At 37.7% G+C, this 25,347-nt stretch overlaps 1 protein-coding gene across 3 annotated transcripts in view; it reads left to right on the top strand.

The window, feature by feature from the left end:
• LOC104095369 (N-terminal acetyltransferase B complex auxiliary subunit NAA25) overlaps nt 1-25,347 on the top strand; it is a 51,571-nt gene that overhangs the window by 13,146 nt on the left and 13,078 nt on the right. For all 3 annotated transcript variants that reach the window (XM_070181707.1, XM_070181706.1, XM_009601490.4), the window contains 9 exons: nt 922-1,063; nt 1,159-1,334; nt 1,952-2,154; nt 3,582-3,712; nt 10,572-10,648; nt 22,910-22,984; nt 23,138-23,330; nt 24,346-24,465; nt 25,138-25,276. In XM_070181707.1, coding sequence (XP_070037808.1) covers nt 922-1,063; nt 1,159-1,334; nt 1,952-2,154; nt 3,582-3,712; nt 10,572-10,648; nt 22,910-22,984; nt 23,138-23,330; nt 24,346-24,465; nt 25,138-25,276 — 1,256 coding nt within the window. The remainder of the gene's footprint in view (nt 1-921; nt 1,064-1,158; nt 1,335-1,951; nt 2,155-3,581; nt 3,713-10,571; nt 10,649-22,909; nt 22,985-23,137; nt 23,331-24,345; nt 24,466-25,137; nt 25,277-25,347) is intronic.

The following is a 25,347-nucleotide window of genomic DNA, read 5'->3' as shown; positions in this document are numbered from 1 at the left end:
TGCTACCCCTTACATTTATTTGTAAGGAGGAACGTTTACAACTATTTAAATATATTAGGGTACTTATAAAGTTTATAAAACTTTGAGGGCAGCACATCTCCATCCTAGACATAAGATATCTCCACCTATTTCAAGAACTGGGTATACTCAAGTACACAAATGAAAAGTAATTAGAAGTTTCTTCGCCAATAGTTCCTCCACGACCAAATTTCTGCTTCATTGATGTGATGTTGATTCATTTTTAATATGATTTTGATTCATTTAGCTGGAGGAGGATGTATTGTCTTTCTTCTGTTCTTCTTTCTCTCTTGCTGTCTAAAAAGATGGTTAATCATGAAAATTCAAGTCTACCAGCACACAGCACCAAAAGTATTGTTAATCATGAATTTCAGAGACAAAATGAGGACTGCTATCTGCAGTACAAACTCATCTTTGTCTCCGTTTTGACGTATGCTAGCATTTTTTTCTTAGATTATCCATTAAAAAAAGGTCTTTCTTTCTATCCAAACACATCAAGTTAGTACCAAATAATCCTTTTAAAAAAAGCTAGTACCAAATAATGTTTCACCATTTTATTTTCTATTTGTTCACAAAACAGCAAAGCCTGGTTTTATGCAGGTCTTTTCCCGTATAACCCTGGCAGATTTCTTCAGTTTTAGTGCAAAAGCACTATGCATAAAGAATTAGATTCTCACTAGCATTCTTTGTCTTGTTTTATTGTTACACATGGTCCATGTTAAGTCTCTTTAAGAACCAAGGTCAGTATGAAAGTTTTGACCTTGCATGAAATCTTACTTTTGGAATGATGGAGGTGGTAACCAAATGATATTAATTTCTCTTATGCTCATGTAGGAAGTAATTTTTGGCTTTGTTTTCCACTGTTCATCATAAAAGTATGTGTAACACTAAATTCTTTGGCAGCCCTGATGACTGGGAGTGTTTCCTCCATTATCTTGGCTGTTTACTGGAGGATGATGGTAGCTTGTGCATGGGAACAAAGAATGATTCTACTTATCCTCTAAAGTCGATGGACTCCCATGTTTCTCATTTGACAGATGAAGCAGTAATTGCTGATATCCCTAGTAATTTATGAATTGTTACTCCAGCTTCTAGGACAAAAATCTATAATGTCTGACTCATGCAAGTTGTTGAATGTAGTTTGGTTCTCGGCTATCAAATGCGTCATCTCTTGTACAAAAGTTGTTAACAGAGGCAAGTGATGATACTGTAAGATGTCCATACTTGGCAAATATTGAGATTGAAAGAAGAAAACTTTTACATGGAAAGGGTGATGCGAATAAGTTGACGCAGGTTTTGATAGAATATTTTTTCAGGTAGATTCTAATATTTTTCATCAATTTTTTGCCTTCCCTAGTTAATTTGAATTTTAAAATCAAGATAGGGTAATGTAAGACTTCTGAGATTCTTCTTGAAGACTGTAATGAGCAACAACATCATTACCTTAGGATGTTTTACAAGTAATATTAGAATTGAATATACCATGGATGTCAACTGAGAATAGTCTGAGTTGTGAATTAGAGAGTCTAAGTTGGAACTGATCAACATACGTGCTCTGCAATTGAAGTTCTTGTTGAAAGATATTTAACTTTTGCACGGATGGATAACTTTGTGGGAAATCTTTTTCGGTCATGCTCATTCCATTTTGCTGATTTGTCCAAATCGGGGTTGTATTCTACTCTGTTTTGGGATGTCTCGTAGTTATACTTGATTATAACCTCCATTTACCTTGACGTAACTGGTAAAGTTGCTGCCATGTGACCAGGAGGTCATGGGTTCAAGCCGTGGAAACAGCCTCTTGCAGAAATGCAAGGTAAGGCTGCGTACAATAGACCCTTGTGGTCCGGCCCTTCCCCGGACCCTACTCATAGCGGGAGCTTAGTGCACCGGGCTGCCCTTTATTATCCTTAGAGTTTTCCTTCCTTGATTGCAGGTTTGGACATTTGGCTTGTTTTGCTTCCGATGTTGAAACGTTTTTACACATTTTGGATCTTGATAAGAAGACACAGCTTCTGGAGAAGTTGATGGAATGCTGTGAACCTATTCCAACAAATCCCAGAAAGACTCTTGGGCAGCATATTACTGTCTTCAAAATTCAAAATATTGTTGGAAGCATGTTCACTCTTCCACTAAATGGTACATCTAGAACACATTATTTTTCATATCGGTGTAAGATGAAGACAGGTGCTCGTTATAAGGATGGCCAAACACATAACTTGAAGCACATATCAGTATGTGCATACGGAGAAACAGTTATACACTGATATCCCAGTGCATTTCTCTGTTGAATCAACTGAAGGAACGCACTTATGTATAGCCTGTTCTTTTTTTTTTTCCTTTAGTTTGGGTGTGGATATGATTTGAAGTAGATGCATGTTGAATTAATGTTTTTATCCAAGACGTGAATTTTAACTTAGGGGTCATAGTGAAAGGGAATTGAAACATTGAAATATGTTAATGTCCATACATCTTGGATTGCTTGCGGACTGTCAGTATATGTTTTTATTCTGGGCAGGTTGCAATAATAGAATGGTACAGTAGATATGAGGGAGGAATTTTATAGTCGAGGGATCAATAGTGGGTTGGCTTTTTGTAGTGGCAAGGACTGTGTTTTTGGTGATGGTAGGGGTTTAAGTTAAGGTGAAATGGAATATTTAAGTATTGGGGCATTAGGATGGTGAGGGTTATTGGTGAAGGTCGAACTAGAGTGCACTTGTGCTCTGAAAATCTCCACCTCATTGTTGGTGGTTCATTTTTTGTGTGTGTGTTTGGGGGGGGGGGGGGTAGTGTGTGGAGTGGTGGTTGGGGTTGGCAGGTACATAGCTTGTATGGAGAGGTTGGGAGTCTCTAGACAACTCATCTTTTTTATATGCTTATTAGGAATGAGATGTAGTAGGTTCAATTCAAATTTTTTCTTACATCGTCAGTCAGCATTTGCCTTCACTCCACTTATTTAACATGTTCCTAGGGTGACTTGACATGATGTTTAAGATGACAGTTGAAATTTTTATTTTTTATGTCAAGTGACAAAAATATGCATGTGACAGATTTTTGATCTTTACCAAATTAGAGATGCTATATTAGACATTATCTATAAGGAGAAGAAATACAACAGTTGGAACAACAACGACAACAACAAACCCAGTTTAATCCATAAGTGGGGTCTGAATACAACAGTTGGAACCTTTCGAGAAAAGTGGACTTCTTTTGGTGTTTCCCAAAATATTAATCTGAGTCTGCTGCTCTCTTGATGGAAAGAGTAAATGCTTTGCACCAATCATGGTTATCAATAGTTCAAATGGTGCTAGCCTGTAGTGTCTTGAATATCTATAGTTTTGTGGCCGAGCATAATGTGTCACTAATCATGTAAGAAGCTTTGACATCTCAGTTCATCTAATCATCTCATGAAGTTATGTCTTTTTAAGAAAGTCAACATCTGTGCAAAGCCCATTTTTGGTGCATAAGATGCATATTGTTTTTGTTCAAGCATGATTGTATCCTAGCACATGCATTAACCCTGAGATGATGCTGGCTCCTAGAGTATTAACATTCTTCTTTTCCAGAGCTGGAGACAACAGCCGTAAAGATGACACAATTGTACTGTGAAAATCTCCCACTGTCAAAAGATTTGGATGCTCAAGAGAGTATGTATGGCGAAGATCTTCTGTCTATGGCGTGCAATTTGTTGGTTCAGGTTCGGATTTTCAATATGGTGTTACAGTGCTTTATTCATTATGTATTATTACAATTATTTGACTCAAAAGGTGCAGGTTCAAACTGTACTAAGATGTGTTTTATATGATGTTCCTTTAAATGGCTTTCTAGTAATTAAAGACCAAATCCTGTTGCCCAAGTGTTTATCTTGGCTCGTAAGTTGTACATGTTGAAGTGTGTGACTATTTCATTTGAAAGTTTAAGCTGTTAGAGAGCACATTTTTTATTTTCTCAGTTATGTCTTTAACACGTTCCCTCACATGAAGGCTTGATTCTTTTTCATGAGCCAAGCACGTAAAATTACTGTCTGTTAATGGACGATAGTGAAACTCGAACCTAGAACCTATGCCTGTTTAGATACCATATTGAAGTGTGTGACGATCTCATCTAAAAACTTAAACTGGTATAGGGAGTTCACTTTTCATTTTCTTAATTGTGTCCTCAAAAGTACATTTGGGAATACTTTTTTTTAAAGGATACACAGTTTTGTAGGTCAAAAAGTGTGACAGGTTCTTTTCCTATTCTTGAAGATATCCGTCTTTGATTTTTATCTGAATTTCAAGCCAGAAATAACCATATTCACCTATCAGCCATAATACGGGATTTCATCTATTTCCTTTTGGGTTTTTTTGGGGGGGGGGGGTGGTGTGAGGGGGGGCTGGGGGCAAATTGTTTGTTGAGTTTTACATAGAGCAAGAAAATCCGAAATGATTACTGCCACCAGGTTACCATATTTTGACATTTATGCATCCTCTCTTGACTTCAATTATGATTCACATGTAGAAATGCGTGGAGATTTAATGTGCACCAATATGTTATATTGCTTTAGTTTTATATGCAAAACTTGGTTTATAGCATGTTTGACCTAGTTTTTGAAAAATTACCAGTGCTTATTTTTCAGTAGTACTTATTTTGGAGAATTGAAGTGTTTGGCCAATTTCTCGAAAAAAAGTGATTCGAAGGAGTACAGAGGAAGCAGAAACTTGTAGCTTCTCATTGGAAGCAGAAGTAGAAAATTAATATTTCAAGACGAAAATATGCTTAGCAAAAACTGAATTTTACCAAACTATCCTTAATTTTTTGATACAGCGGTATGAAGCTTGAATGGTTCTTGATTATTCCACCGGATACCTGCTGCCTTCCACTAATATTAGTACTGGGTAACTCCTCTCACCATGGATTAGGTAGATGGAAAAAAATCATGTAAAGTTGTTCCCCCTTACTTCACAATTTTCCAATTGAACACCTCTAGTTGGTCAGAATACACATTTTAAACACATATAACTCTATGTGTTTCTCACTTGCCCTGATGTGTTACACATCATTGCCACGACCTATAAAATCATGGCACATCATCATCTTCATCAACCTAAAACCCAAATATAACCTTGTGAGGTAGTCTCCGTCGATTGAAGCAGTGCCCTCGACGCCACTGGTATCAACTTCTCCGCTGTCGTTGCCCAACACCTTCTTACACTCCTGTATCTCAAAACACCATTTTCACCAACATAAGTACGAAATAATACAAATGGAACTGTTGTTAACAAGTAAAGAAAACATAAGACACATCCCTTCATGACCCAATAAAATTAGAACAAAACAGACAAACATTTGACGCAATTCTCGGTTGCATTTTGGTGAAAAGCCCATTTTTGTCTAAATTTGCTCTTGTCACCATTGTGATTGCTAACTTGACCTAGTTTTGTCAGCAAAAATGTCGAGGCCGCTACCCTAGTTAATTTCTCCAAGGAAAGTCGTGGGCCTCGAGATGGAGCTTTAGGAGAGACCTCCAACATCGTAATTCCTTACTGGTGCCTTCTCAACCAAACTAAATGGGTGAAGTAGAGTTTGTCTCTTATCAAAAAAAATGTGGAGTTGGATCTGGCTGTGGTTTTCGTTAGATCTGTTTACAGAACTTTTGTACTGCTATTGGGGTTTTCGGCTACAGACATGGGTGTGTATTTGTGTGTGTTTCTTGTGAAGAAGCTGGTGAAGGAGTGAGATTGTGTGGGAGTAAATAGTGTTTCAATTGTGGTGTGAGTTACTAGATGGGAGGTTAAAAAGTGGGATTCCTGGGATTTTATGCAAGCTAGATGTAGAGAGAGTTTTTGAAAAAGTTAACTAGTCTTATTTACTAGAAATGCTGATGGATATGCGGTTTGGTGACAAATGGATCAAATGGAATAAATTCAGTCTCACTACAATGAAATATTCCATCTTAGTGAACATGACTCCAGTTGGATTAAATCCAGTCTCACTACAGACGATGATAACTTAAACCGACAGGATTAGGATTAATGTGGACCATATACTTTCCGAAGTACAATTAGTGGACTAGGAGGAGACAAATCCGCAGTAGGAGTAGGGTCAGGTGCATGATGTGAATCAGCTGGGACTGATGCTGGATTCGGACAACGATAATAAGTTAAGAGTGGTCTTCCTGTGGTTGGGGATCTAGGAAGAACAACGCTAGATTCCTCAACGGTCGGTATGGGTAAAACTTCTGTGATTGAGAATGTAGGAAGAGCTATAGTAAGCTCTTCATTAGAGTCGGTATAGGTAAGACCCCATATATATCAAGGTGGTCAGAAGAAGTAAAGTAAGGTCGAGACTCACAAAATGTGAAATCAGCTGACATAAGGTACCTACGAAACGAAGATCATATGAATAGCAATGATCTCTTTTGACCTCGTGAATAACTAAGGAAGATACACTTGAGAGGACGAGGAGCTAACTTATCTTTTCCGGGAGCTAAGTTATGAACGAAACATGTTCTCCCGAAAACACAAGCGGGAATAGAGTATAAGGGTGACTGAGGAAACAATACTGAATGTGGAATCTGACTCTGGATGGGGTTTAATGAGAAGTATGCCACCAGTAATCTCAGTGAGGTGCTTATTCTTTTCTTTCTGCTACCCCATTCTGTTGAGGGGTATACAGATAAGATGTTTGATGAATACTTCCCCGAGAAGTCATAAACTGCTGAAATTGAGAGGATAAGTATTCTAAGGCATTATCACTGTGAAAGATGCGAATACAAACGCCAAATTGATTTTTTATTTGAGCACAAAAGCTCTGGAATATAGAAACCCAATGTTATCAAAGGAGATTAGCGCAAAAAAGCTCTAAGGTCTATTAGGACTTTAAATGCAAAGTGCAAAAAAAACGTGAGCTTTAATTAAGAAAGGCGCAAATGGATAAAAACTACAAATATGTATATGTAGTCCATGACTAATATCTATAAGCATGAATACCAAATATATGAACAAAGAAATTGAAGAAAAGTTACGATAAAGTGAAATATTAATTATTTTGTGTTGCCTCTTCAAGATTACGCTCATTTGCAAGGAAAAGTATGCCTTGGAGCCTTGATGAAAGCACTGAAGCACTCGCTAAGCAAAGCGAAGCGCTCAACATGTTTTGAGCCTCGCTTCAAGGTTTAAGCGCGCTTTAAGCGCACCTTTGATAACACTGTAGAAAATAACTTAGAACGATCTTTCATTCGGAAAATCCAAGTACATGTTCAGTAATCATCAACGAGACTAACAAAATAACAAAATCCTAAGATTGAACTGACAGTCTGACTCTACTAGGGCCCTATATATCATAATGAACTAAAGAAAAAATACTTTGCATAACTCTCAGCACCACGCAAAAAGGTGGCTCTGGTATGTTCCCCAAGTTACATGACTCAATCTAATGTAGACAAACTAGACAAACTAGGCACTATCTTCTAAAGCTTGGATAAAGTTAGATGTCCTGAACGCCTGTGAATTAGGTCGGGAGGATTTGTAACTGGACATGTTGTGGAGGGATTGAGTGAGTCAAGGGAATAAAGGCCTTGTGATTCACGCCCTGTGCCGATCGTCTGTCCCGTACTGTGGTCCTGCATAACAAAAGAATTGTAAATAAAATATATACCACAATGGAGGGCACGAGTCAACCGACTAATAGATGCAAGATTAAAAGGATAGCCAGGGACATAAAGACCAGAGTATAAAGTGACAATGGATATGAGATTAGCTTGTCCAACAACTTTTGCTTTTGTTTGGACTCCATTGACTAGAGTAGCATTGGAAAGAGATTGTAAATAAATAATATTTGACAAAAGTGACCTATTACTAGAAATATGATCAAAGGCGCCTGAGTTCATGACCGACGGTCCACGAGTAGTAGACATAGAACCACATGTAAAGGAATTACCAGCAATAGAAGTATCAATTTGAGCAACAGATGCTACTTGTGGAGGTGTCTGCTTACTTGCTCGATACTGAAGGAACTCATTATATTCCCCTTCAGATAAAAAAACCTTGGTTACTTGCAATCTCGGTTTGAGCAACATGTGCATGTTTAGGTGGTCGGCCACGTAAAAAGTAACATACCTCACGAGTGTGTCCAAGCTTATTACAATAAGAACACTTGGATCGAGACCTTCCAATCCTCCTCGTCTATTCTCCATAGTTGGAGATGCTCGATTTTCCTCTGTCTGGGATTCGAGAACAGAGGGTTCAGCTGTTTGTAATGAGATCACTGTATGACTAGGCGCTGCAGCAAGGCAAAGTAATTGAGAGAATAATTCATCAACTGTAGAGACAGTCGGACTAGCCAAAGTCTGGTCGCGTACTGAATCAAGGTCATTAGCAAGTCCAGCGAGTGTAAGAACTAGAAACATCTTCTGTTGTTGTTCTTGCCGCTTTTCAACACTAGCAGAAGCTGGCATCAACTTTTCGAATACCTCTATGACTGTCTGTACTTGTCCCAAGTAAGTAGACATATCCAAATCCTGTTTCTTCAAATTTCTCACCCGTGATATCACATCATAAACATGAGATATGTCATTAGTGTATAAGGTGCGACCCTTTTCCCAAACTAAATGACATGTCTGTAATGGACGAAACAAAAGCATCAACTTGGAATCAATAGATCGCCACAAGATATTACACAACTGAGCACCGATCTTCTCCCAAAGTGATTTGACCTTTTCATCTCTCACTAGTCTTTTTGGTTAAGTGATCATGACATCCTTGATCCTTGCACCACAACTCAATCGAGGAAGCCCAAGCTATGTACTTTGAACTTCCCATTAAGGATTTTGAAGTAATCATCAGTGTTTTATAAAGTGACGAAGCGATCGCTTTAAGCGAGAAGCGACACGAAGCGATGACTGCTCGCTTTTCCATGCCTGAGGCGACTCGACCACACGAAGCGCTCGCTTCAGTTGAAAAAATGCGAAGTGACCTTGAAGCGAGAAGCGCAGAATCGCTCGCTTCTGTTTAGACGGTCAGTTTTTTTTTAAAAAAGTTTGGGTATGTTTTTTTATTATACAAAACAGACCCCTAAGACCAAAGCGAAGACCATTTCTCTCTTCTTCCCAAAATCAATTGCTGCTAAGTGCTGCTAGGGTTCAAGTCGCCAAAGACCTCTCCAATCCTCCTGGTAATTTTTCTTCTTTCTTCTTTCTTCTTCTTCTTCTTCTCTGTTCTTCTTCTCCATTTTTTCTTTCTTCTTTCTTCTTCTTGTTCCCGTCCAGGCGTCTGCTCACAGCTAGGGCAGGCGCGATTTTTTTCTTCCTTTTATTCTTCTCATTTAGTATTTTAGCCTTTATTTATTAATTTGTATGTGTATTTCAATTTATAAAGTTAATTATTTTTTTATATATATATATATATATATATATATATATATATTATATTTTCAGTTTATTTGATTAGTATTTTAGCCTTTATTTATTAATTTTTATGTGTATTTCAGTTTATAAAGTTAATTATTATATATATATATATATATATATATATATATATATATATATATATATATATATATTATATTCAGTTTATTTGATTATGTTTTTTTCTTATATATAAATTGAACTTTTTGATTATTTATATTGTGTCTTTGCAAGGTTTACATTATGTTTTTAAGAATTGCGCTTCACTTCAATGAAGCGTGCGCTTCGCTTTTGAAGCGAGGCAAGCCCCTGTCGCTTTTTTGCGCTTCTCGCTTTCAAAAACACTGGTAATCATAACACTTGAACTCTCAATTCTTGTGTTTATGGAACCAAAAATATCCAACCCTAGAGACATGATAAGATTGAAGGAGAGTTCTAGCAAAATATCACCAAAAACAGAAAAAAGAAATAAAGGATAGTCAGTTTAGCTCGCTGGAAAAAGTAAACAACTGCCAGAATCTGCAAACAACTCGCCGAAAAATAAAAAGGTCGTCGGAATTTGTTGTAACCTGGATGTATAGGCTCGGAATTCCCTTGCGAGCAAGCTGTCCTGAAGAAATTTTGCCGGAAAATTCCTCCTCTGTTCGGCGCGTGAGGGCGCATGGGGAGGATTTTTTCGGTGGGGTTGGCTGGGGTTTTCTCACCGGAACCTGAGGAGCCTGCTGGTGGTGTTGCTTTTCGCACAACACTCACGGAAACAAAGATGGCGCAAATCAGATTTAGATGTAAAGCGAATATTTAGATGTTTTTTTCTTCATAATTTGACACTCAAAGTCACCTTTTGAAAAGATTGGCTAAACAAAACGTGCTTTTCAAATTGTGTGGCCACATGCAAGCTGCTATTCTCCCCAAGTACTTCTTTGACAATCTATTTTGGCAAAAGTGTTTCTCAAAATAAGTTGATTTTGGAAGATTGGCCAAATGTGCCTTTACTGGTTTTTGTGTATTGCTTGCTTTCAGCTTATGTATGTGTTTGATTATAAGGTGATTTGAATTTTCATAATTTCCAATTGCTAAGTCAATATTTTTCTTTCTGTTCGTGTATAATGGAAAAGCTTGTTAGTATCTTGTGGAACTGTCTAACTGATGAATCTTCTTCCCCTGGCTGTAGCTCTTTTGGCGTACTAGGCATATCGGATATCTGGTGGAATCAATTATGATCTTGGAATTTGGTTTGGCAGTACGAAGGTTAGAAGATTTAAATTCTTATATGGCTCCTAAATTACATTTGCTATCCCATTGGTCAGATTTATACCTTTCTTGAATGTGCAAAAGAATAAAGACAACATGTTAACTGATCTTACACTAAATGTGTAAATATGGTAGACTTGACTATGGATCCCGTTCTTGATTTTCTTACTAATTTTGAGGGTCATGAGATCTAGTGAGGAACTTTGATTTTATGCACATTTTTGCTGGTCTATATGTTTTATTAACCAGCAGACTTTGGTCACTCTTGAATATTTACATTTAAAATAGAGTAGTATGATTTTCATCTGCTTAGAAGTTTGAAAAAATGCTCTCGGGCACGAGTCCCTAGAATAGAGTCCAAAACCTCTTTCCAGTGAGTTTTGCCTACTGTGAGATGTCTGGTTGCTTGGATTAACTTAGTTTTTTATCAATCATTCCTTGGTGATTGTTTTAAAACTTCATTTTCTTTCTTTTTATCATGGATAGCAGAATCTATTCAATATTGGTGATAAGTCTTTCCATATTACTGAGAACAAAGATAGAGCACAGATTTGGTATGAGTGGGTGGAGCGAAAGACAAATTTCATGAGGAGGATTTCCCTAAGCCGGAAAGTCTTGCTGTGGATATGTGAGCTCCTGCATATCACTTCAGAAGGGAAGGGGAATGGTATCAGGAGATGGAAGAGTCGCGGTGATGTCTTTAGTTTTTATTGTGCCAAAATGTTCAATGACTATGGCAAGTTCATTAGTGTTGTTGCAGTGCAAGGAGTACGTAGAGCAGTTATAATTCTTCCAGAAGCTACATTTAATGCAGGCCGGAAGGAAGTTGCATTAAAGATAGAAAGGTTCATTAATAGGGGGTCTCCAGTTATACAGATACATGTGAACCCTCTGATAATAACTGCTGCGGATCAGTCATACAAAGAAGCATTCAAAACTGATAAGTGGGAAGCAAAAGGGGGATTCTCGTCGTTGGAGAACCATTCTACATCACAATGAATAGTTATGAATGGCCAGCCATAGGCGATGAAGATTTTTGAGCAGATGTCTAATCTGGAGCTTTGTAATCAGTAAGGAATTACCCACTTTCTCTGACATTAGGAGGTGGTCTAGCAACAAATGGAGTGCAATCCCAGGGATACAAATGTATGATCTACATGGTTCAAAATATTTCTTCGAGTTTCCTTCCAGGAAAATGGCATAGCATTCTATGATGGGGGAGTGGAGATGGAGAAACAATTTAATGAAGCTTGACTGGTGGTCACCGATAGCAGGGTGCCTGCAAGGTGTCTTTCAGCCACTACCAACCTCGAATGGGTATGAATTAGGGTTCTGGGTTTACCTTTTCATCTATGGTCTCAGAAAATGTTTAAGGAGATTGGGATAGACGTGGAGGGTGGATTGAGACAGAGGAAGAAACATCTCTGCATAATCATCTAAAATGGGCTCGATTGAAAGTAAAGGGTCCATTTTGAAGCAATTCCCAGAAGTATAGAGGTGGAAAAAATTGGTGTTGTCTTCTCGATTCCGGTTTGGAGTGAAGCACCAGTGAGTTGGAGCGCCAGAACTGATGAAGCTGCGGTGACGGTGGGAGATATATCTAAACCCTATGGACTAGGTGGCAAAAGTGGTGGATGGGACAGGGCACATGGCTAAGGGTAGGTGCGGTTTGAATTTGAATCGGGGTCCAGTGGTTAAAGAATTGTAAGCTGGGAAAAATATAAAGGGAATAGGGGTCCACTAGTTAAAGAAGTGCCAGTAAGGAAGATAATGACTAGGCCAAAGGTTATGGGTCAAGGGGCTCTTTAATTCCTGATAGTTCTGGGCCCAATTTTGAGATTTTAAAAAGCCCAGAAATTGGTGTTAATTTTAGATCAGAAAATAGATTTTTGGTTCTGGGCTCTAGTTATAGATCCGATCCAAGGGAGGCAGAAATAATAGCGAATCTCAACACAATTAATTCACTTCCTTTGGTACCTTTTCTAGAGAGAGACGAAAGAACTTTCGTGATAGCTTCCACAGAAAATACCAGCTTGCAAGGTGAAGAAGAGGGAGATAGGGGGACAAACTCAGAGAGAGAAATCATTCCTTTTTCTTCTCTTTCTTCTAGTTCTAACCAGATGGTTGTTGATGAAGACTGTGAATCATGGTCAGTAGATGACGTAGAACCTCTTGATGTGTAATTCATCGAGGCAGAGATGGATGCTTCTCTGTGGGTCCACAAAAATATCTTAAAGCTGAGTAAGGCATACGACGTTAACTTTCAGGGGTGTGAAAAGGAAGCTTTATCTCTATTTATGAAAATTGACAGTCGTAGACAAGAGTTGAGGGAGGCAGCAATTCTGAAGACATGCACTACTCCTAAGAGGGAGCAAGGGAGCTTTGAGGTATAGAATTTTGTTTTCAATGTGAATTTTCCAGAGTCTAGCTTTTGGAATTGGGGGAAATCAGTATGGGATGGTTATTAATGAAGGTCAACATTATTTTGTGGAATGTGAGTGGATTAAACTGTTTTGTTTTGTTGATGATGAAAATTTTGAGCAGAATGCTTCAAAAAGCAGAAAATTTGGGATGGATTAGAGGGCTGAAATGTGGAAGAAATCAGGGAGAAGAATTAACAGTGTCACACATACTTTATGCTGATGATACTTTGGTTTTATGTGAAGTTGAGAAAGGTAATTTCCTACATCTAAGAGAGATACTATTAGCTTTTGAAGCTGTATTAGGATTGAAAGTGAACCGAGCTAAGAGTAGTGTATTTAGTATTAATGCAGATCATTGCATTAGTGATCTGGCAGATATTATGGGCTGTAAGGTGGAGCAACGACCTACCACTTATTTAGGCTTACCACTAGGAGCTAAGAAGAATGATAAGAAGATGTGGCAAGGAGTATTGGACAGATGTAACCGCAAATTAGCTCCATGGAAAACGCAATTCTTGTCATTGGGGGAAGACTTACATTGATTAATAGTGTGTTGGATGGTATACCAACTTATCTGATGCCCCTTTTCAAAATGCCAGCAACAATAGAGAAAAAATTGAATGCTATGAGAAATAAATTCCTGTGGGAAGGTAATGCTGATAGCAGGAAATTTCATTTGGTTAAATGGAAAGAGCTGTTAAAAGGTAAGAAGGGGGTTGGGAGTAAGAAATTTGAGGTTGCATAATTAAAAGCCTATTATGTAAATGGCTTTGGAGGTTTAATGATGGCAGCAACTGACTATGGAAGCAACTTGTTGAAGTCAAATATGGAAGGAAGGATTATTGGACTCCTTGTGAGTCTTCTTCTGTGGGAGGAGTTTTGATTACCATTAGCAATCTATGGGGTGAATATAGACAGCTTATTAAGCTGAAATGGGGGAATGGCAATAGTATTTTATTCTGGTATGATGTATGGATGGGAAATGAGAGTTTCAGATCAAGATTTCCAGTTTTATACAGTTGCTCGACAAACAAAAAGGGAAATATATCAGATTTGTACTCAAATAACGGCTGGTATTGATGTTTATGAGAGGCCTTAATGACTGGGAAATAGATGAATATGCTCAATTGTTGCAGTTGCTGGACAGTGTTAATTTGGAGGATAATAAGAAAAATTCATTAATCTGGCTGCTAGTGGTGATGGAAAATTCACTCTCAATAGATGCTACACTTTATTACAAAAGCAACTGGGGATGCATGATTCAGACTGGCCATAGAAAGCAATTTGAAAATCTAAACACCTGTTAAAGTAGCTTGTTTTGGGTGGGTGGCGGCAAAGGAAGCTTGTTTAACTCAGGAAAATATGTAAAGGAGAGGAACTATTCTGATTAACTGATACTATATGTGTGAAGAAGATTTAGAAACTGTCAATCATCTCTTTATTCATTGCAAAGTGGCAAAACAATGCTGGGAGCTCTTTCTAAATATGTATGAAGTCAGACGGGCAATGCCCTCAAATGTGAAAAGCTTACCGGAAACATGGCAATTTCAAAAGATGGCAAAGAGTCAATTGGCTTCGTGAAGAACAATTCCTCTCTGTGTTTTATGGACAATATGGTTAGAGAAATAGGGTCTGTTTTGTGTTAGTTGCTGACCTATTATATTTATACCATCTTGGTACCTTTTTTCATTTAATAAAATTTTACCTTATAAAAAAAAGCTAATGCTCATAGAAGGTTTAATAACATTGATGCGACACAGGCTGAGGACATGAATGCTATTAAGGGTGAGATTTTAGCTTTCTATCAATCATTGTATGCTGAACCTGAAGCTTAAAGGCCAGAGTTCAACGGCCCTAACTTCCCCAGAATCAGTGAGGTAGAGGAACAATGGCTACAGAGGGAGTTCGAAGAGCAAGAAATCCTTGAGGGTTTAAAGGCTTATGCTGCAGACAAAGCCCCGAGTTTAGATGGGTACACCATGGGTTTCTTTATGTAGTGCTGAGATGTGATCAAAGAAGATGTTTCGCATACAAAATATTAATTCACAGGAACTTTCTGAGAAAAGTTTTAATGCTACTTATGTAGCTTTAACTCCTAAGAAGGTTGGGCTGTGGACTTGAAGGATTACACACCTATAAGTCTTATAGGTAGTGTGTATAAGATCATATCAAAGGTGCTGACACAAAGACCGAAGACAGTGATTAACAAGCTGGTTGACACTCAACAAATGGCCTTCATCAAAGGCAGGAAGATCATAGATGCTGCTTTAATAGCAAATGTGTGTGTGGATTCTAGAATTAAAGGGCGAATTCCTGGGATTCTAGGCAAACTGATGATCATATCAATTGGGTTTTGGAAATAAATGGATCAGGGGGATAGGTTTCTGCATAAGCAATGTTAAGTTCTCTATCTTGGTTAATGGCTCTCTAGAGAGGTTCTTTTCTTCACAGAGAGGTTTAAGGCAAGGAGACCCTCTATCTCCTTTCCTTTTTATAATTGCAATGGAAGGGCTGAATAGTAAAATCAAGAAGGCAAATCAAAAGGGGTGGATAAAGGGTTTCAAGGTGGTGAATAATAGAAGCAACTTAAAAATTACTCATCTTCTTTATGCTGATGACTCTTTGATTTTCTGTGATGTTGAAGAAGAGCAGGTCAGATATCTGAGGTTGATCCTTTTGGTTTTTGAAGTAGTTTCAGGATTACATGTTAACTGGAGCAAGTCCCAGATGTATACAGTTAATGAGGTCACTAACACTCAGAGATTGGCTGGGGTTTTAGGTTGTCAAGTGGGAAACCTTCCAATTACATACTTGGGGATGCCATTGGGAGCAAAAAATAAATCACATGAGATATGGAATGGTGTATTGGAGAGATGTGAAAAGAAACTTACCACATGGAAAAGTACCTATTTCTCTAAGGGGGCAAGGATTACTTTAGTCAACACTGTTTTGGATGCTCTTCTTACTTATGTGATGTCTTTGTTTCCAATACAAGTAACAGTTGAGCAAACAATGGATGTTTTAAGGAGAAAATTCATATGGCAAGGGAACAAGGAGAAAAAGGTGTACCCTCTGGTGAAATGGAGTACCCTAATCAACAACAAGAAGGAATGAGGGAGGGCTAGGAATCAGAAATTTGAGACAACATAATAAGAGTTTAATTATGAAGTGGCTGTGGAGATTTTCCCTGGAGGAACATGCTTTGTGGAAGAAGGTAATCAGTGAAAAATATGGGGCCGATGGGTTGTGGTGTACTAGTAGTGTTTCTGGTGCTTATAGGCTAAGTGTTTGGAAGTCTATAAGATGCTTATGATCAGACTTGTTCAGGAATGTCAGAATTAAAGTTGGTAATAGCACCAAAACTTCTTTTTTAAAATGTTGACTGGATTGAGAATGGACCTCTAAAAGAAACTTTTTCAGACATTTTTAATTTAGTGCAACAACCTCAAGCTACTATGGCTGAGACATGGAGCTTGCAGGGTTGGAACCTTCAGAAGGTTCCTCAATGACTGGGAGGTTATTAGAGTGAATGAATTCTTCAAATTGCTGGATAGCTTCAAAGGGAGGAAGAAGGCGGAATAGTATGAGAAAGAGATATAGGGGAATCTATACTGTGAAGTCAGCTTATAGGTTTTTAAATTGTTCTGGACAACCACCCAATGGGCCGTGGAACTGGAAGCACATCTAGAAGGTCAAGATACCTTTTAAAGTAGCATGCTTTTGTTGGCTAGTCGTTAAAGAGGCTGTTCTAACCCATGATAGTTTGATAATGAGAGGAATGCAACTATGCTCTAAATGTTTTTGTGTGGCAATGAGATTGAAACAAATAGCCACCTCTTTTTTCATTGTAAAGTGACCCAACAAGTTGTAGTATTTATTCATGAGCATGAAAGGATTAAACTGGTTAGTACACAGAACAACTACATAAATAATAGCATGCTGGAATGATCTAGGTATCCAATTGAGGCAGAAGAAATGGTGGAGCATTGTCCCAGTATTTGGTGGACAATATGGATGGAAAGGAACTGTAGATGCTTTGAAGATAAATTTAGGACTGAATGGAAGATCAAGATGAACTGTATATTTTTGTTTCACCTTTGGTGTAAAGAAGCTCTCGTAGAAGATGTAGACTCTATAGTGGACATCATTGGGGCCTTGTAACTACCAGAAGATTAGTTTTTTGCTCTTTTTGGGGTCTTGTGATTTGCTGTATTCTCTTAGGACGAAGAAGATGCCCGAAGAATGGAGCTGGAGTACGATGATTCCGTCGTAGAAGAACAAGGGTGATATCCAGAATTACAACTATAGGGATATTAAGTTGCTTAGCCATACCATGAAAATTTGGGAGAGGGTGGTGGAAGCGAGGGTGAGGAGGAGTGTGTCTATTTTCGAGAACCAGTTCGAATTCATGTCGGGGCGTTCGACTGCAGAAGCCATTCACCTTGTAAGGATATTAGTAGAGCAGTAGAGGGAAAGGAAGAGGGACTTGCATATGGTGTTCATTGATTTAGAAAAGGCATTCGACAAAGTTCCTAGGGGGGTGTTATGAAGATGTTTGGAAGCTAAAATTGTTCCTGTGGCTTACATTAGGGTGATTAAGGACATGTATGATGGAGCTAAGAAGCAAGTGAGGACAATGAGAGGAGACTCAGAACACTTTCCTATGGTGATGGGGTTACACCAGGGATTAGCCTTTAGCCCGTTTTTATTTGCCTTGGCGATTGATGTACTGACACGTCACATTCAAGGATAAGTGCCATGGTGTATGCTATTTGCGGATGACATTGTACTGATTGACGAGACTCAGGCGGGGTTAACGCGAGATTGGAGGTTTAGAGACAAACACTGGAGTCTAAAGGTTTCAAGTTGAGCAGGATCAAGACTGAATACGTGGAGTGCAAATTCAATGATGTGACTCATGATGAGGATATGAACGTGAGGCTTGATACACAAGTCATCATCAAGAGGAAGTTTCAAGTACCTTGGGTGAGTAATCCAAGGGAATGTTAAAATTGACGAGGATGTCACGCATCGTATCAGAGGTGGGTGGATGAAATGGAGGCTCGCATCCGGTGTTCCGTGTAATAAGAATGTGCCACCTAAACTCATAGGTAAGTTATACACAGTGGTGTTCGGCAGACTATGTTGTATGGGGTTGAGTGTTGCCAGTCAAGAACTCCCATGTCCAGAAGATGAAGGTAGCATAAATGAGGATGCTGAGTTGGATTTGCGGGCATACTAAGCTAGATAAGATTAGGAACAAAGATATTCGGGACAAGATGGGCGTGGCCCCCATGGAGGACTAGATGCAGGAAGCGAGGCTTAGATGGCTCGGACATGTGAAAAGGAGGGGCGCAAATGCCCCTGTAAGTAGGTGTGAGAAGTTGGCATCGATGGGCCCGAGGAGAGGTAGAGGTAGGTCAAAGAAGTATTGGGGGGAGTTGATTAGGCAGGACATGGCGCTGCTTCAATTTACAGAGAACATGACTCTTGATAGGGGAGTGTGGAGGTCGAAAATTAGAGTAGAAGGGTAGTAGGTAGTCGTGAGCCATGCATTTTCTTTTTTAGATTTCTATTACTACTTGCCGTTTCTCTCGCCTCGATTTTCTTGTTATCTTGCGTTACTTTTTGTATCTTGTAGTTATTGCATGTTGTTATCTTGTTATCTGCTTCTTTTTGCATCTTTTCTTAAGCCGAGGGTTTATCGGAACCTCTCTACCTTCTCAAGGTAGGGGTACGGTCTGCACACACACTACCCTCCCCAGACCCCACTTGTGGGATTATACTGAGTCTGTTGTTGTTGTCTTAGCACAATCTTTGTGGTAAGGGTTACTTTATTTTATATATAATATTTGTTGCCTTCTCCAAATAATAACATAAAATGGTCAATGAGGATTCATGTAACCAATCTCGACCTGTTTAGGATTGAGGCATACAACAGAATGGTCAAACTTAATGAGGTGCATCAATGCTACTTATGCTTGAATACTTGTGTTGTAAAAATAGAATACTCATGTGTTGGATTTGAATGTACTGGGTTGTTTGGTATCTTGTGAAGTGAAGAGAGGTAAAAGTAAGAGTGGTTTTTCTTGAGACCAACAATGCTACTTATGCTAGATATAACTGAGTTGTCCTTTAAGTCTGAATTTTTGCAACTCAAGAATGGAAAGTCTGTGAAGGATACAAAGGGTATAGTGAAAGTTGCCCAAGGAAACATGGAAATTTGGTGCTAAGGTGCTAATGTTCATGTAGGTCAAAAACTAGGTATAAACTTGATTTTACCAGATACCGGGGAGAGATGGTCTGTTAGAACCATAAACATGTACCATTTTACTGATTCCTTTTTGCAATGGCTTTTTAAAGGCAGAGGTAAGGTCTGCGTACACTCTACCCTCCCCAGACTCCACTTGTGGGACTACACTAGGTATGTTGTATGTTGTATACAGTCTGGTCAAGATGCCATTGCAATTCTTAGTGTGTGCTACTTGGTTTCCAAACAATATTTCTTGTTTTCTACAAAATAGTTGGTTTTGGTTTTGAAACCAAACAACAATTTTTTTTTATTTTTTATATTTTTTTTTACATGGGAAACCAAAACATTTATTTTATTTTATTTTTTAAGCAGGGAAACATTAGTTTCTAGGGGAAAAAAAAGAAAAAAGGCAAATGGCTATATTCTAATAATAGAACAAACCCTTTTCTACTTAAGCTGTTCTTTATTTTTCTATTTTGTTTTTTCTTAAGCAATTCAGATTCTCATAATTAGTGGTGGAAAAATGGATAAAAGAAAGGCAAAATACATAACTTACGCCTGAACTATGGACCAAATCCCTGTGACACACTTTTTGCGGACGAAAATTACCTTACGCACTCAACCTTTCTAAAGTATAGCTAAGATACACCTCTTTGTGTACGTGGCCAACGCGCGTCTTACAAACAAAATGAGGCACGTGAACAGTAAAAAACTGCATATTTGGGACTTTATTTCAACAGTCCAGATCTATTAAAATTATCCAATGATTAAAATTAATTTTCTTTTTTTCTATTTTTAGTTTCTTTTTTTATTTTTCTACAGCAACACACCCACCCATCCACCACCAGACCCATCTAAACCTCTCCACCTTCGGCCATGGCTAAAACAAAAACATCAAAGAGCAAATAACAGATAAAGCAGCCCCAAAACACAAACAATAATCTTTGGCCATCTCCACTCTATGAATCCAAACCCATAACGACGTCATCGGGGCCGCCGAAGCAACAACACCCCCCACAATAAGAGCCATCTCCAAAACCACCAAAACTAATCCATGAACTTGTAGCTAATAACTTTGACACGCTTAATTTATTACCAAAGAATGGGTAAGGCAGCTCTAATTCGTACTTAATCGTGGATTTCAACGTCCAGAAAATCGAACTTCAACTTTTTGTAGAGATATTAATCTAATTGTACGGGGATCTGGAATACTATTGGAGAAAAAATATATTCTAGGAGCAATTGATTGGGGCTTCTAATTTTTTTTTTTTTTTGGGTTTGAATTAGAAGGTGGAGGTCTGGATTTTGGGTCGTCGACGACTGAGTATAATTTGCCGAAGAAGAGAAAGAGATGAAAGTGAGAAGATGGTTAAGGGGTATAGTTGTAATTTTAAGTGTTAATTTTTTTGAATAAAAATAATGACACGTGTCACGACTTTAGTGGTGCTTGACATTACACATATTCTGAAAAACTGGTCAAGACAAAAATGGTGTGTCTTAGTTACAATTTAGAAAGGTTGAGTGTGTAACGTAATTTTCATCCGCAAAAGTGTGTCATAGGGATTAGGTCCATAATTTAGGGGGTAAGTTATGTATTTTGCCTAAAAGAAAACAATTATCCACCCATATGATTCATTAAAAAATGGGTTGGATAATGAACTTTTTAAAAACGGGTCAAATATGGATAAGAACCATATTATCCATTTAGAAAATAGATAACCAATGGATAACTAATGAGTATAATTTTTACATTTGTAAAGCCTCAAATTGGGGGTTCCTCAAGTTTGGGAGACTAGGAATTCCTCCCAAAAGTGATTATATATAAGAAGCCATGGATAATATGGATATCTATATTATTCGCCGGTTAACTCATTTTTATCCGTATTAAATATGGCTCGAGTCAGATAATTTATCCGTTTTTGCATTACCCGTTTTCGACCCGTCCTATATCCGCCCTTTCCCCGCCCGTTTGCCACCCCTACTCATAATTATGTTTCGTACTGAATAAAGATTCTTGGTCTATTTCTGTCTATTAACCTTTTCTTTAGCTATTTTATTGCGTAAAGGCCCAATTCTTTCAGAAGCAAATGTAAAATACATAAATTTTTTCCAACGACCAAAACCAAACTAAAAAGAAGCCAGTTTCCCAATTCAAACGCCACCTTTACATTGGGTTTCTGGATCCAAATACAAGACAAGGTATCCATCTACATCAGGAACTTGCTGGAATGCAATATTCAAGTGTCAAATACATCACGAGTGACGTATATGTTTGCATACTTGCATTGTGGAATAAGTCTTTTCAATCATTCGAGAAAGTTAATCTTTTGAACTTCAGCTATAGTTTTTTTCTGAAACTGGTAAAGTAGTGATCAACAGCCAAGCACTAAGACGGTGCTTGTGAGTTACAAGAACTGAGACCCTCCTACAAAAACAAAAAAAGAAGGGATCCCAGCTATACACAAAAAGAAATTCTGTTCCTGTAGTGAGTTGATGAACTCTATCATGCCGTCTTCATCATTACATCTTGAGTGTTGCAACAGAACGGTAAAAACCACAAACATTTGTACTTTAGAAACTCTACTGGGTTGCTTTTTCCTTCAAAGCACTTGGAATTCCTTTCTTCCCATGATACCCAACAGACACAAGCTGGCCTTGTGTTCCATATTCTTTTCAGAGATTTTCTAATACCACCATAATCTCAACTGAACAACAAATCTTTCACGGAGCAAGGCATCACACTGCGCAGTGCATAAAAAGATGATTGCTGTTCTCTTTCTCCTTGTAGCACAAATAACGCCTGCTGCATATCATCATTCCCAGTCGCTTCAGGTTGATTCGAGTGAGAGAAGCCTTGTGTGTAACGAGCCACATAAAACATGCCTCAGCTATATTCTTCTTACAAAACAACTGCAAGGGTAAAGAAAAATAAATGCTTTTGAAAAGGATATAGAACTCCATCCCATTTTATACGACGGTTTTCAACTTTATGATGTTAATTTGACTTTTAATTATAATCGAAGAAAATATAAAAGCAATGGGTGAAAAGTTAGTATGATGAAGAAAACCTATCAAAGTTTTAAGATTTGAATTGTTGAAAGTACTGGAGTTGTATGGAAAAGGAATCGTAACCGTGTGATGGACTTCTATGGAAGTCCTCGCTGACCTAACAAGTTGGTCTTAGGCAAGGTTATTTAAGATAACCAGTTGAGAAAAATGAAGGTTAGTGCAGATTAAGAAAGGATGGCCCACCGAGAATGATTCCTTACCGTTCTTTGTTCTTGTTGCATAATTGGCACATGCTCAAAACTACTGCTGGTAACATGAAGCTTATATTTCTGTACTTTACCTATCTTTTTCCTTAAACTTTGGAAATAATTTTTACTATTACTTTGCTAACAATAGAGTTACTGCTATTAATTCATATGCTATAATAACTTTAGTTCCTTATCATATAACTAGAGAACTGTGCTGATATGAATTCTGATAATCCTTCATGATACATTGTATATTTTTAGTGCTTAGCTTCTCTTGAAAGGTTGTTTTTTTCCTGACATAATATCTATGGTGCATGGTTGACAGACATATTTGGCAGTACAAGATTTTACTGTTGCATTTGTACTCTCACTGGAATTCTCTTCCATTGGCTTATGAATGGTAAGATCATTTTTCTCATTGTTCACCAGAAATCAGTACATTACATGTTTGTGATACGTTCTAGTTCTGTCATTGGGAAATCAATCTTTGGGATTACCATTTTTGAAGCTTCCATGTTTCTTGTATGATAACAGTTCTCCTCTTCCTATTTAGGTATAAAACACTGGACGTCAAGAACATATTGTTGGAAAGTGTATCGCACCACATTTTGCCACAGATGTTATCATCGCCATTGTGGGCTGATTCAACAGATATTTTGAGGGATTATCTAAGATTTATGGATGATCACTTCAGAGAATCTGCTGATCTTACATTTCTTGCATATCGTCATCGGAGTTACTCTAAAGTAAGTTAGTGACCTACGAAAATCATTCCTTCGGTGTTTGTAGTGCTAAATTTACCGTCTCAATTCACGCTGGGTTAGCATGGGTTTCGTGGAAATACAACGGATCTCGGCTTTAAGAAAATGCTTTTCTTTTGTAATATGGATTCTCTACCAGTGGAAACTAAATGGTTGCAAGATTTATCCAACATTATTTATAAAATAAAAATATTAGCGAGACATTATTTATAAAATGATTACCAAACATTTGAAATCAAACTGATGTAGTATTCCAAGTTCCCTGAATGCGCAGAAGTTTGTATCATGCAATTTACACCGTATCTGTACCCCCATATTGGCAGATTCTAGTTCATGCACTGTGCTGTTAAATCATAACTTTACATCAATTGCGTCTTGATAGGTAGATGAACAAATGCTAGGCTTTGCTGCATGATGCTGGAGTACCCGTCATGAGAAAATCTAATTATTTCACAGAAAAATAGAAATTTCTCCCTTATTTTCTTTGCTTCAATGTAGGAAGTAGCCTTTTAACTGAAGGTCAACCTGCTGGAGGTAAACGGATAATCAGTGAACTTGTGAACTACCTTTTTCCTTAAATGGTACATGAGTTCTCTTACCTCTATTTGTATAGTCTGCATCTTTTCCCAAAGTAAGTAAAATAAGGTTAAGTTGTTTTTAGTAGTTCTGGGAGTATTTTCGCATAGAAGGGGTTTAATAATTTCTCTTTCCACTGCATTGTCAACCTTTCCCCTGGCTATAGCAGCTGAGGAGAAAGTCTAACAGGAAGTACTTTTCACTATATTTGGACACCTTAGTTCTTGTGATGCGAGTTCCGAGAGGGTATTGATGGAGCAAATATTTACTTTCTTGTTAGAGGCTCACAATGCTTATTATAACTAAATGGTTCTCTTTTTAATATCATTTCAAATGGTTCCTTTCTTGTACAAAAGAATAATTTAATAAAGCATTCAGTAAATAGGCATAATGATAACAATATTTTCATTTGTAAATTTTCTAGGTTATTGAGTTTGTTCAGTTCAAGGAGCGATTGCAACAATCTAGCCAGTACTTGATGGCAAAGATTGAAACACCCATTCTGCAGTTAAAGCAGAAAGCAAATAACATCGAAGAAGAGGAGGTAACCTTTTTCCATGTCACTTTAAGTTTTTTGTCTGAACAGTTCTTTGTTGCACGTTTATAACTGCAATGCCTTTGAAAAACATTTTAGCCCTGGGGTATTGGTTTTGACATCTATTTCGCCTTATCTTGACATGCCCGTTGATTGGATAAAGTGCAACAATAGATAGATCCATCAAACTTGAAATAATTGGTCAAAAAAGAACAATATGCATACATGCTTTTCTTCCCCTTCGACTCTTTTTTTGGTTATCTTTTCCATTTAACTTCACGAATTAATTAGATAATATAATTTAATAAATGGGCTTATGGTTCCTTATTTTTTACTTTTATCTCCAATTTTATAAAAAGAGCTTATGGTCAAGTTGGTAAAAAGCTATTGGTTTTAGGAGAACACTTGTTTTCAGAAGTAATGTGGAGTTATGAGCTAATAAAAGAAGAAAGTCAAAGGGATTAATGTGCTATATTGCTGCTAATTTTGATGGATTTTTACAGACTTTTCCCAATAAGTTTTGGGGGTAGTATATATATTTGGGAGGTAAGGAGGTATATTTTGCTTCCCTAACTAAAAGCTCCACAAAAGAAGGAAAAGGGGGGGGGGGGGGTTGTTAATTTAAATTGTATTTAACTGTTTAATAATTCAGTGACGAATTTTCTTTTTGGGATTTCTTAGGGCATTCTAGAAAGCTTGAAACATGGAGTTCAGTTTCTTGAGCTCTCAGATGAAATTGGAAGCAAATCATTGACCTTCAATGAAGAATTGCAGCTGCGGCCCTGGTGGACGCCAACATGTGACAAAAATTATCTCTTAGGTTAGTATATGATGCACCTGATTGTATGATTTTGACAACTTTATTATTTGTATCATGCAGATAAAACTTGT

Source organism: Nicotiana tomentosiformis, chromosome 7 (genome assembly GCF_000390325.3).
Source record: "Nicotiana tomentosiformis chromosome 7, ASM39032v3, whole genome shotgun sequence".
Lineage (NCBI taxonomy): Eukaryota > Viridiplantae > Streptophyta > Magnoliopsida > Solanales > Solanaceae > Nicotiana > Nicotiana tomentosiformis.
This window is presented reverse-complemented; position numbering and strand designations above follow the sequence as displayed.